The sequence below is a fragment of the Seriola aureovittata genome, chromosome 7 (assembly GCF_021018895.1).
Source record: "Seriola aureovittata isolate HTS-2021-v1 ecotype China chromosome 7, ASM2101889v1, whole genome shotgun sequence".
NCBI classification, from domain to species: Eukaryota; Metazoa; Chordata; class Actinopteri; order Carangiformes; family Carangidae; genus Seriola; species Seriola aureovittata.
Genome location: NC_079370.1, coordinates 10,878,029 through 10,890,788, shown reverse-complemented (window position 1 = coordinate 10,890,788; position 12,760 = coordinate 10,878,029). Strand labels below are relative to the sequence as shown.

Here is a 12,760-nt window from a genome sequence, read left to right as displayed (position 1 = left end):
TGGTTACCACACAATAGGAGACGGGACAGGGGGCTGCGTGAAGGGGAGAGAGAGAGAGAACGACAGGAGCGGAGGGGAGGAGAGGGGAGGAGGAGGAGGTCTGCAGAGCCGCTTGACTGGACACACCGCTGCAAGCTTTTCCCAGTCAGACAGGCAGACAGACAGACAGACAGTCAGTCAGACAGACAGACAGACAGACAGACAGTCAGACAGACAGACAGACGGACAGGGAACTGCTGGACAGACACATAAAACAGAGGGCACGGTTTAATTGTTCGTTTGTTAATTGTTCCATTACTCCAAACGAGTGGAGCTTCCTTTGTTAGGTCGCTGACATAGTCATTGAAATGCTCATATAATTAAATGTGTGTGTGTTTTCTCTTTAGTCCACCTTTATCAGCTTGTGTCAAAGCCTTTAAGAACAAAGACCTATTGGACATTTCTGCCTCTTCAGAGTTCATCGCGAGATAAAACCGAGCAGCTAGTTATTCAGTCTGAAGCAGAGCTTTCCATACAGTAAAGGTGACTCTGGAGGGACTAGGCAACAGAGACAGAGAGAGAGACCCTCCCTCTTGATCCCCTCCCTCTTCAGAGTTTTGGCCCTCTCTCTGCGCCTCTCTTCCTCCTTCTCCCTGCCTCACTACTCCCTCCTTCTCCTCCTCCTCCTCCTCCTCCTCCTCTAGCCTCCCTCTCTCTCTCTCTCCTTATGCAAATCACGCCCTCTCCTCTCTCCCTTTCTCTCACCCGACGTGCATCCCTCTCTCCGGCTCACCCCTCCGCTAAAAATTGTGACTGTAAGACCGGAGAGGGGTATAAAAAAAAAAAGTGCAAGTCGTCTTAGAGGAAGAGGGGGAGTAGGTAGGGTGGGAGAGGGGGGTGGGGGGGGCAAAAAAAAAAAGAAAAAGGGGGGCGAAAGGGGGTGGGGAAGAGGCGAGGGTACGCATCAATTTGTACAGTCTTCAGTTGGCACCCCTGTTTTTTTCCTGCAACGAATAGAAAGAGATTTCTTCTGCATTATTGTTATGATCGGAGCCCGTTGCAATATGAGCCAGCACAAGCCTCTGTTGACAGACGCCTGGGCTCTGAGGTGTGCGTGTCAGCGCGCAACATAAAACGACAAAACAGAGGGAGAGAAAGGAAAGGGAGAGTGAGAGTGGGAGCACGCATCGCTGGATATTATAGGTAAGGAGAAGGAAAAATGGATGCTTATACTCTGCATTTGGAGCTATCCCTGCTGGCCACGTTTGTGCTCTCCCTCCCATTTTTTCTTTCCTTTGTGCGTTAATTATCATCTTACTCCTGCGTTATGGCAAAATTATGTCCCGGTGAATTAATGTTAACAGAGTGCACGACGCGCACTCGCATTCCAGCGAGGAGAAGGAAGGGAGAGCCGGTGCGAAATGCCATGATTCGCCATTCCATATCATCTTTTCTTTTAAGATGTGCAGCGTCTGGAGAGAGAGAGCACTGCACAGGCATCCATTCTGATTGTGAACATGTATGTGCTGCTGAACACGACTCCCTCCGTCGTATAGGTGGACTGTGTTCCGCCGTGGTAGACCGTATACGAGGCTGTGCAGCAAGCTTTGGCCGGTCTCCCCCTCTGCATGTGTATCAATAACATTTCGCAGGAAGAAAGAAGAAAGAGTCGTTGCAGTGCCCGCTCGCTGGTGATGTAAGCAGAGCAACTGCATGCTGCTGCTTTGCATCACATGCAGTGGTCAATTTGTTGATAATGCATGTGCTGTGTGCGTGTGCTCGTGCGATGTGTGTGCGTGTGTATTTGTGTGTGTGTGTGTGTGTATTTGTGTATGTGTGTGTGTGTGTGTGAGAGAGAGCATGGCAGAGGGACTAGTGATGTTAATGCTGATGTGTATTAGTGCTGTGTTTGTGTCCCAGTTGTTTACTGACCATGGTCAAGAACCTGCCAGTGGACCACAGACAGGCCAGTAGATACCACCTGTAACTGAGATGCATTATGTGTACAGAACCCCACTGACTGTTTTCTACTCATGTTTTAAACTTAGTCATGTCTATGTTAATTAGGGTGACTGCACATGCACTGCATTGCCTAGGAATATAGGTGGCATCTCTCTGTATTATGCATATGAAGTGTGTGCAGTGATTGTGACTGATAAATTTTACTCTTAAGACTGAATCAGTCACTGCAGCATGCACTAATAATTAATGCATAGCCATGTGTAGTGGAGCAGCTACAGGATTTACAGGAGCTTACTTGCTTAATCAACTCACACATATACACATATTTACTGGCTACACAGCAGAGTGTGCACTCACATTAGCCGTGCTAACTGTTCAGCCAAATATATCTTTCTCTCTTTTTTTTCTCATACAGCGGTGTGCACTATTTATATCCTCATTCAATATACATGAGACATTTTTTCATCATAGTGGTACATGAATGAATGGATCAGACAAGGCCTCGCAAAGTAGTCCACCTATGTTGTCAGGCACACCCAAATGGATAAAGGATCTTGACATTGTACATTCCCTTAATGGCTGGCTGGCTGGATAAATAAGCATGATTCTGCTGGCCATAACCAGGTCATATGGGTTAACCACAAGTGGCTGTGGGTTTGGGCTGTTGTGGCGAAGGTGGAAAGGGGGGGAGGGTGGGGGTGTGGCCCCATATTCCCAAGATGTTTGCTGGAGTTCTCTGTCTTCTGCAGACTGCTATCCAAAATGCAGTGTACCAGTCCGCACCTTTTGCTGCTCCGCATCTATTATCTGTGTTTCAGTGTGATAGCTCCCAATTATACTGTACCCCAACCCGTGCATTCTGTTAGTGTGAGTGGGTTAAACTATTGTGCCCGTAGGTTTTGGCTGCTGTGGTGAAAACAGAAGACAGAAAGGAGACTGCTTTGAGCGCAGTGAAAAGCAGTTGTGTCGATACAGTGTGAAGCATGCTGGGAATTTAAATGCTGTAACTGTGCTTTAGCTGTTGTAAACTCAGATGTTTTCACTGTGTCACAAATTCCACACTCCACAGTGCAGATAGCGAACAATATTGTTTGTTACTGCATCCTTACATGAACTAATGTCTTTTAGCAAATCATTGTAGGTCGGTCTGTGGGATTTCCATGCAGATAAAGACTGAATAAAACCTTCTTTGTTTATGCTTCTTTGCAGGTTTTGGTAGCTCTCATGGTATAACACACAGCCCAGTCAGTAAGCAACAGGAACCAGTTCAGTCCCTGCAATGGCTTGTGTTGTAAAATGGACGTTATAAAGAAGAAATAATGAAAACACGGACACACAAAGAATCGGTATGAGCAAGGCCTAAGCCTTCTTTTTTTTTTTTTTTTGACAGTGATGTCAGGGATTGTGTACCTGCCTAATTCTTGTGTGTAGCACATTTGGCAGTGTGACTACATCGTAATTAGTTCAGCATGTGATAATATTTCAAAATAGACAGGGTGACTAAGATGTAAATTATTTATTTGGTTGTGAGATGCAGTAATGTGGTCTAAAAAGGCAGATTCCATGTTTATACTTTATTCTTTCCTCTACTTACAATTTCTCCCTCCTCTCTGTGCCCTGCATTCACTCTGTTATGGCCTGTTCTTCTTTTCACCGCCCTCTCCTTTTTATTCTCCACTTGTTGTTGCCCCTGCCACATTCCACCTTGAACTGCACGAACTTGACTTTCTTTTCTTGTATTAACTCTAACTATTAACTCTATCTTCTCTACAATCAACGCATCTCCTCATTTCTCTCTGCATACCTCCTCGCTCCTCTGACCGTACCTTGTTTTAACGTTCAATGCTTTCCCCTCCCTTCCATATTTTCCTCTTTCGATGGACTTTGGGCTTTGCAGATGCCCATGCGCAGTGGGCGACGGCGGGGGGCGAGTGAGGAGAGAAGGGGTAGACGCCCGCACCCCAGCCCCACTCGCCCTGAACGCAACGACAGACAGCCGGTTAGAGCCTTCCTCCTTTGTCTCTCATTCTATCCTGTCGTTGTTTTCTCCATAAGTTTGTGTGTGTGCATGCAAGTACGAGAGTCATTACCAATAAAGAACTGTCTCTATTGAATTGTGTGTGTGTGTGTGTGTGCTGTCAGTGTATGAGTCATCAGTGTGATTGCCACAGACCCTTGCAGTGTCAGTATTGTTCGATAGTGTGTTTTACAGCTTACCACTCTGAAATCTTTGATGTCTTGTGTTTGACACTGATGTTTTGCGTGTGTGCATGCAAGTGTGGCTTTGTTCTAAAAACAGACATAGGCCTATTAGAGATTCAAAAGCATCTCCACAGAGTTTAAAGTCTTGTGTTGTTTTAGCAAAGAGGTGCTGTTGAGGAATTGGCTGGAAATCGCTTCAGTCGCAGATCACAAGGGCATGATTCATCAGAGAGTGAGGGGGAGGAACTTGTGTCTCCTCCAAAGAGGCAGAAAGTTCAGGTTTGTGTTACATTTCATCAACCTGTTATGTAAAGACCAATTATAAAGCTTTGATTCAGCTAAACTGTTCAGAAGGCACTGTCTAAGCTATTAAGAGTTGTAGTTGGGCTCCTGCATATATATATATGAATATGTATATACACCAGTATTACCACATTCTTAAAATGTAGATTTGCACCTCATCCACAAATGATCTTTTCTTGTCAGGATTCGGTCTCTACCCCAAACCCTCCAACATCAACACACTCGACTGACAGCTCGGCACCTTCCACTGTCCCACCTCCAACCTCAGTTGCCAGCCAATCCCGTGAGAGTGACAACGAAGATGGCCAATCCCAGGGCAGCAGGAGTTCAGTTGTAGGGAGCCTGGCCAATAGCAGCAGCAGCCTGAGCAGCGGGCGGGATATAGACCAGGACAATCGTTCCTCATCCCCAAGTCTCTCCGCTTCCCCTCTGGGTAGCCTGGACTCTGATTCCGATGGCCCCGATTCACCAAAGCAAGGAGAGAGGGAACGGGAGAAAGGAAAGGAAGGAGGAGCAGGGAAGGTGGCAGGAGAGGATAGGAGATTGCTCCGAGAGGGGAGAGGGGAGGAGTCCTGTGGAGATGGAGAGAAGCGGGATGTGGATGCAAGAATTGAAGACTGTCCTTCTCTTAAGCCCCCCTCCACTCCATGCTCTTCCTCCGGTCTGACTCCCTCTCTCCGTGGAGCAGGGGATTCATCAAATGACAGCAATAGTGGGAGAAAGTCCTATTTCTCCCTGGACTCCAAATTGATGTGTAAAGTTGAGTATGGTGGACCGACGGGTGTTGATGGTGCTCTTAGTGGCAACAGAATGAATTCCAAAGCCAGCACACAGTGTGTGAACAAGACAACTATCTCGGGAGGAGACTTCTCCCATAACAGCCCCAACATTCCCCACTCCTTGCCCCTTCCTCTTCCTCCTCCACCTGCCCTGAAGCCCTTGGAGCTCGGGGGACAAAACCTGCCCGCTGAGGTTAAGACAGAAAGAGACAAAATAGAAAAAGCAGATAAACTCCTGGACAAGGCGCAGTCCACTCCTCCTTCCCTGTTGCCACAGACCGGCCCCCAGCCACAGTCCCAGTCCCAGCCTCAGACCCAGACCTCCACCCACCCTCACCACTACAGCTCCACCAGCTGGCAGGGTGGCACAGCTACTGGTTGCCAGGGGAGCTGGGGCTACACCCGTTACCCTGGCAACCACCACCCGCACCAACCACAGCACCAGCCCCCAGTGCAGCAGCAGCAACTTCCCTCTGTTTACAACCCTCCGTCCTCTCGCCACTCCTCCTCCCACCCCTCTTACCTCCCCCATCCTCACCCTCACCCCCACAGGGAGTACCTTCCCAGGTACGCCGGAGGGGGAGGGGACAGAGAGAGGGGGGCTGCAGGAGAGAGGGAGAGGGGAGTGAGGGGGGAGTGTGGGGGGAGGGAGATCAACAGGGAGTTCTCTGCTCCCATTGGCAACAGCAGCAACAATAGTAGTGGGGGTAATAGTAATAGTGCTTGTGGTGGGATGGGTGGACCCAACAGCATCCAAGGCAGGGAGTTTGGGGGTCTACCAGTGGGTCAGAACCGGGAGTTCCAAGGTGGTTCTGGGAGAGATGGACCTAACTTGGGTCCTGAACGCAGAGACTTTGGTCCGGCTTTCAGAGACAGGGATCGAGAAAGGGAAAGGGAACGTGAAGGAGGACGGGAGTTTCCTCTGCCAAACCAAAATCAGAGTAGAGACTTTGGCCCCAATGGAGCTGGAGGGGGGCATCCCAGAGACAAAGATGGAGGCAGATGGGGTGAGTTTGGGGGCCAGACAAGAGAGGTTGTAGGCAACAGTAACCCAAACAATAGCTCCATCCCCCAGGGAAACCCTCCAAGTTCAACCAGCGGGCTACCTGTCACCCCCATGCTGAACCGAGACCCACCTGCATCACCCCAAAACAACCCCAGCCACCCGTCTCATTCCTCCCTGCCTCCACACCCCCACCCACATCCCCCGAACTCATCCAACCGAGACTTCCCTCCTCCCATGGACCAGGCGCAAACCCCCTCCTCTGGAGCTGACCACTTTCACAGAGAGTATCCTCCCACTGGAGGAAAAGACTTTCCTGCAGGGGCGCCTCCTTCCGCTGGCACAAATCGAGAGTACCTCAGCTCCCCTGGTGTCACTCCGAACCTGGGACGAGAGTATTCAGGGCCTGGAGGATCCCAACACCCCCACCCATCTCACCCCCACTACCAGTCCGCATCCAGAGACAGAGAAAGGGACTCAAACCTACGAGAGTCCGCTTTGTACCAAAACCGTGGAGGCCCAAACCAACCTCCTGCACTCTCTCCTTCCTCCTCTTCCAGCCATCATGTACACCCTCCGAATGCTCCTTACCCCCCACCACCACCTCAGTCCTCTCTAGCCCCACCTCAAACCTCCCACGCCCAGCCACCTCCATCAGGTATGGCACCCGGTGTACGTCCCCCACACTACCAGTCCTCTGCCCAGACTCCTCCAACACCTCTATCTCCCTTACCCAGCCCGTCCACCAATCAGATGGGAGGCTTCTCATCTTTTCCGCCCGGCTCGTCCTCGGCACCCAACATGCCACTTCCTGGGCCAGGTGTGTCATCCAGCTGTTCACCTGGATGTCGCCCCTCCCCTTTCCATGGCAATTTGAACAGCCACCCTCCGTTCAGTGGATCGTACCACTCCAATGGAAACAGCGGCAGTAACATGGCCAACAGCAATAGCAACAATAGTGCACCCAACAGCAGCAATACCAACTCGCAGTCACTCTCACCTCAAAATGTGTCGAAAGGACCTCCACCTCTTAGTAACTCTGCCAACAACAACAGTATCTCCACCCCTGCCTCCAGTTCTTCACTCCCCGGTGGAGACGGACATTCAGATTCGTGCCCGCCTCCCACACCTGTCATCAAGGAAGAACCAATAGAAGAAAGGGAGGAGAGTGAAAGCCCGCCACCGATGTTAAGAAGCCCGTCTCCTGAGCCCAAACCTGTTGACATTCCCATCCACGCCAGCCAATCAGCACGGTAAAGTCATCATCATCATCCTAACTGAGATTGCCAATGCATCACTGTGTTCAGTCCCTCTCTATGTGAGCAGTTGTAATTAACAGTAATGATGATTTTTATGACAGCAATCCTGACTCCTGATGGCTGTAATAATGATGTACCACACTGCTGTGTCTCATGTGTCTAGGTTTCACAAGGTCCTTGACCGCGGCAGCGGGAACTCTTGTGCCCGCAGTGATGTCCTCTTTGTCCCGTTGGACGGCTCCAAACTGTGGAAGAAGAGGAATGAGATGATCGAAAGGGCCCGCAGAGAGGTGGAGCAGCGGGCCAGAGACCTAAGAGAAAAAGAGAGGGAGAGAGAGAGAGAGCGTGAGCGTGAGAGGGAACTGGATCGACATCTACAGGTGTGCACATTTGAGTGTGATAATAATGTAGCGTGTCAGATTTTATGGATTTGATGTAGATTAAAGTGATCATTTTAATGGGTGGGGGGTTAAAGCAGATCAGGGCAGATGTGATTTACTGTCTCCTCCTGCTTTCTCTGCAGCAGCAGAAGGATGTCAGCGCCGCTGGAGGGGGTCGCCAGGGTTCCTCCCTCTTCTTTCCCTCCTCGTCTTCTATCATCCTTGACCCTTCATCTTCCTCCTCTTCTTCCTCAGGCAACCCTGTCTCCCATGCCCCCCCTCACCCCCAGCATCATCCCTCACATCCGCATGCTCACCTTCCTCCGGCACACCATCTCCACCCCACCCTCTCTCACTCTATCCCCCATTCCCTCCTGCTGCCATCCATGGGTGGGGCATCAGCAGTGGTTGGAGGCCCACAGGGGGCCCTGGGAATAGGTTTAGGAGGTCCCTACCTGGGGCCGGACACCCCGGCACTGAGAACCCTGAGCGAGTACGCTCGCCCTCATGCTATGTCTCCCCTCGGGGCAGCAAGTCGTGCCCAGGCACACCACCAACAAGTCCACCATGGCCATCCCCATGTCCACCCATCATTCTTCCTTCCTCAGTTCCAAAATCATGCTTTAGGCCACCCGCACCACCTGCCTACTGATGCTGCTACAGCAGCAGCCATCTTGGGCTTTTTGTATGGTGGCAGCCTTGAAGGTGGTCCAGGTGTTGGCGGTCACCCCGGGGTGGCAGGAGGCCCAGTACCTGGAGGGATTGGGGGTGCAGGGTTAGGAGGAGTCGGCTTTCCTCATGCAGTGGCTGCACATCGAGATCGAATGAAGCAAGGATTTGAATTTAAGAGTGATGAGCGTGTTTATCCACCAGGGTCCATACCTGATCCTGCAGCTCTTGCTCTGGCCCACTCACATTCACATGCCCATGCACATGCCCATGCCCATGCCCATGCCAATGCTCATGCCCATGCCCATGCCCATGCCCATGCACACTCCCTGCTCCTAGGAGGAGGTGCAGGGGGGGCTAATGAGGTGTCACTATACGGCACTCCTCCTCCCCCAGCTCCCCCTGGCCCTCCACACCTCCAGAACCCAACCCTGGCTCCAGTAACTCGACCTCCCAACCCTCCTGCCCCGCAGTCCCTGTCCAATCCACCCCCTTCATCCCTCCTCCCGCCCTCACTCCCCTCTCACCCTTCATCTGCGCCACCTGCAGCCCCCCCAGCCCCAGCAGCCCCTGCCGCTCCACCCCCAGCTCCTCCTCCATCCGCTCCACCGACCTCCAACGCCGCCTCACTTCATCACCCAGTCCCCCATTCTTCTTTCCCCAGCTCCCTGTCCTCTCATCTGCCACCAGCCCCTGCCCCAGCCGCTCCCCCCGAGGCCTACCCCACTCCCACTCGCTCACCCGCCTCTTATGAGCGAGACAGGAGTGGTGAAAGAGAGCGGGAGAGGGAGAGAGACCGAGCAGCTTTGCCGGCCTTTGGGGACAGAGAGCGAGAAAGAGAGAGGGAGAGAGAAAGGGGAGGAAGCGGTGGAGGAGGAGGGGGAAGTGGAGGAGGAACAGGTGGAGGAGGTGGAGGAGAGAATCTGGGACGTCTTCAGATGCTAAATGTGACGCCTCATCATCACCAGCATTCACACATCCACTCACATCTTCACCTGCACCAGCAAGACACAGGTACCCACTGCTACTAACAATGCTGTGATTGTCACTATCAGCTGCCTCGGGATTACACAGATGTGTTACTCTGAAAACATTATGTTGTCAAGAATTCCTTTTACAGATTTCATGCATGCAAGATTTTTATACTAAAAACTTACAGGACAAGGCCGGTGATATTCTGTCGACCACAGACGTCCACTGTTGTCCAGAAACAATTAAAAATGAATCTAAGAGCCACACTAATTTCCTGTTCAAATTTCCTCTGTGAGATGAACATTAGTATTGTAGTTTATTTTGAGTCAATCTAACACACACCATAATGCAGTGTCCTTGGGTTTGTGGGATGGACACACTAAATGCGTCTTAATCCGCACCTGAAAGCAGTCCCAGACGAATGCACTGTTTATTCCTGTTTGTGTTAGGTTTGCTGAAAACTACAGTGCCCAGCTGTTTTAGGAGATTACTAAAACTTGTCGGTCTGTTTGCCACAGACAGGGCTTTTCATGAGAGGAACTCAAGAATAACACCAGCCTTATCCTTTAGCTCCGATAAATCATTTTTGTATTAATGTAAGTTCATCAGTGAATACAGGTTTTCTGTAATTTCAAGTGATGATGGGTCATAGTTTTCACTGAGACATTAAATTAACTTCTTACATGTGGAGGATTAACATTTCTCCCAAAGCACCATGTGTCATTGAAAACTCTTTTCCACTTATATCACTGTTCATGCAGTGCATTGATTGGCCACTTTGGCAAAAGCTATTATGTCCGTATTCACACAAAAAAACGACTTCTGTGATTTAATCGCACTTAATCAGGTTTTCGGTTGATACTTAAACTCCGATGTGACTAGAATGAAACGACAATGTCTCTCTATGTCTGTCATCATTTGTTTTGAACTCACGCTGATGCTTTGACTCATATTAAATTTCTCCTGTATTTCCTATTACATCATTGGCATCCAGCGGCGGGCGGGGTTCACCCCCTGATGGACCCGTTGGCGTCGGGGTCTCCTTTGGCACGCCTCCCATACCCAGGAGCCACACTAGGCACTCCCATCCTGGCTCACCCCCTCACTGACAGCGAGGTGCTCCGCCAACAGCTGTTCGGTGAGGAGAAGGCTCCTCGTCCATGTACTCGTTCAGTTTTTTTCTCTAAAAACTCCACAGTGCAGAAAGATTTTGAAGATACGTTTTTAATATGATAATGATGATTGACCATGGTGCTCTTTCTTTCTTCCTTTCTTTCTTCCGTTTCCTTTTGTGTCCCTGCATGCGCCTCCTCTCTTCCACCCCGTTTTGTTGACAGGTGCTCCTTTCCGTGACCTGCCCCAGCCGTCCTCTCTCACTGGTCCCATGTCAGCAGCCCACCAGCTCCAGGCCATGCAGCAGGCCCAGAGCGCAGAGCTGCAGATCCAGAGACTGGCCCTGGAACAACAGTGGATCCATCACCACCACCACCACTCCCTCACCCAGGACGAGTATTACAGGTAAGGAGGCTTTGTGTGTGTGTCCAGTGTAAATGCCAGCGTTAGTGCAGAAGAGATTGAATGTGTTGTGTGAGACAACAGTTGTTGGTTTCATCAGTTGACAGTTTTTTCAATTAACTGTCGATGAAATGTGAGAAAATAGTGAAGAATGCCCGTCACAGCTTCCCAAGTCCCAAGGTCTCAACACGCAATGAAAAAAAAAAAGCAGTAAATCATCACATTTGAGAAGGTGGAAGCAGAAAATGTTGTGTACAGTAAATTACATTTTTACTAAAAACTTGAACAATTGATTAATCGCTAATGTTCTGGACACTGTTGGTGTGGCCCCAAAACTGAGAACTCAACCCAGTGTCTTAAAGGTCTCACCTGGCTGAACCTGGTCCCCAAACATGACCTGAGACCCAAAGCTATATGTTCTGTGTAACCATGTTAATGTAGTTCATGGGAAAAATCTGCTCGCAACAACTGATTTGCAAAGAAAGAGAGATTTTTCTCAATAAAATCACATTGGAAAATAACCAAACCCGACAAACAGCCTGGGTATCGACATGTTCGGTGACTGCATCTGACTGACTGTTCTAATCTAAGGGATGTGTTGTGTCTTTGGAGCTTTTTCCAATAAACTAAGTACCAATCCCTGCAAGTAAATATCAGTGAGCTAGGACAGGAATGTAGGTTAGTGATACTGACATTTAACAGATTTGATTTGTTGATCAAAATCCTTTTGCATCTCAGCTATGACAGGTAGCTCGGCTGTGTAGCTCAGGAAGTGTTTCCTATTTGAATCCTATAAAATACAAACTATGGAGTCAAATAACGCTTTTAAAATGTATCAACGTATATGTTACATAACAGATGTTATTCCGGGAATGAAAGCATTAACATGTAATTCTGTACTGTAATTGAATCCCGCCCTCTAACATGGCTTCTCCTTTGACCTTTTAGTCACCTGAAGAAAGAGAGTGACAAGACCCTGTGAGGGGGGGGGGCACAACGAAGAGCAGCATGGAGACAACCGAGGGAGAATGTGTGTGCAAACTTAAACAAATAAAGCAAAGCAAAAGCACTGAAGGAACAAAGACTCAAAACAAAAGCTGGACTAAAGGACAGGGAATTCACTGAAGAAAACAAGAAGATTTTTTTGAAGGATTAAAAAAAAAAAAAAAAAAAAAAGGAGGGAGGGAGGAGGATGTGAAAATGTTACACACAGTCCCTGCTAACTGCACCACGGTGAAGATCCAGACTCCAGCGCTTCCCTGCATAATGTTCTTGAACTCCAGTCCTGTTTTGTATCGTGCTCTGTACAGTATATTAGATGGGGGCGGCTATAGTGAAGTACAGTATGTGTAAAATACTTTTACCAGAAGGAATGTGTACATGAGTCTCTTTTATGTCATTGCATGTAGCTAGGCGCTTAAATCCGAACTGGTGGAACTTTTGGTTCTATTTTTAGTAATCACCCCCTCTTTTGTATCTGAGGGGTGTTCTATATGCATGAGACCAGCAATTTAGTGTTATGTTATGTTTATGATCAATAGTATTGTTATTATGATTAATGTTGTCTGTTTGTTGATAATGATATAATTATATATACAGTACATATTATTTGTATTATTTTTTTACATTTTCATGGTATGGCAGGCAGTTTTTATTTTTATTTTTTATTTTCGATTTAACTTGTGAAACAAGATGCAAATGAAGGCAAAAAAATCTGGAAATAAATTATAATCTTTT

The 12,760-nt window shown here is 48.9% G+C and overlaps 1 protein-coding gene across 4 annotated transcripts; it reads left to right on the top strand.

The window, feature by feature from the left end:
* The first annotated feature begins 914 nt into the window (after positions 1–914).
* Positions 915–12,760, top strand: atn1 (atrophin 1). Of its 4 annotated transcripts, none has more exons than XM_056380176.1 (10): positions 915–1,182; positions 3,151–3,287; positions 3,839–3,940; positions 4,303–4,422; positions 4,630–7,481; positions 7,651–7,867; positions 8,014–9,550; positions 10,503–10,646; positions 10,846–11,026; positions 11,972–12,760. In XM_056380176.1, the coding sequence occupies exons 2-10, from the start codon at positions 3,261–3,263 to the stop codon at positions 12,003–12,005; spliced, it is 5,214 nt and encodes a 1,737-aa protein (XP_056236151.1). In that variant the 5' UTR covers positions 915–1,182; positions 3,151–3,260; the 3' UTR covers positions 12,006–12,760. The 4 variants fall into 4 exon arrangements, with proteins under 4 accessions (XP_056236151.1, XP_056236149.1, XP_056236150.1 ...); XM_056380174.1 differs by having other exon boundaries at positions 10,503–10,670; XM_056380175.1 differs by having other exon boundaries at positions 8,011–9,550.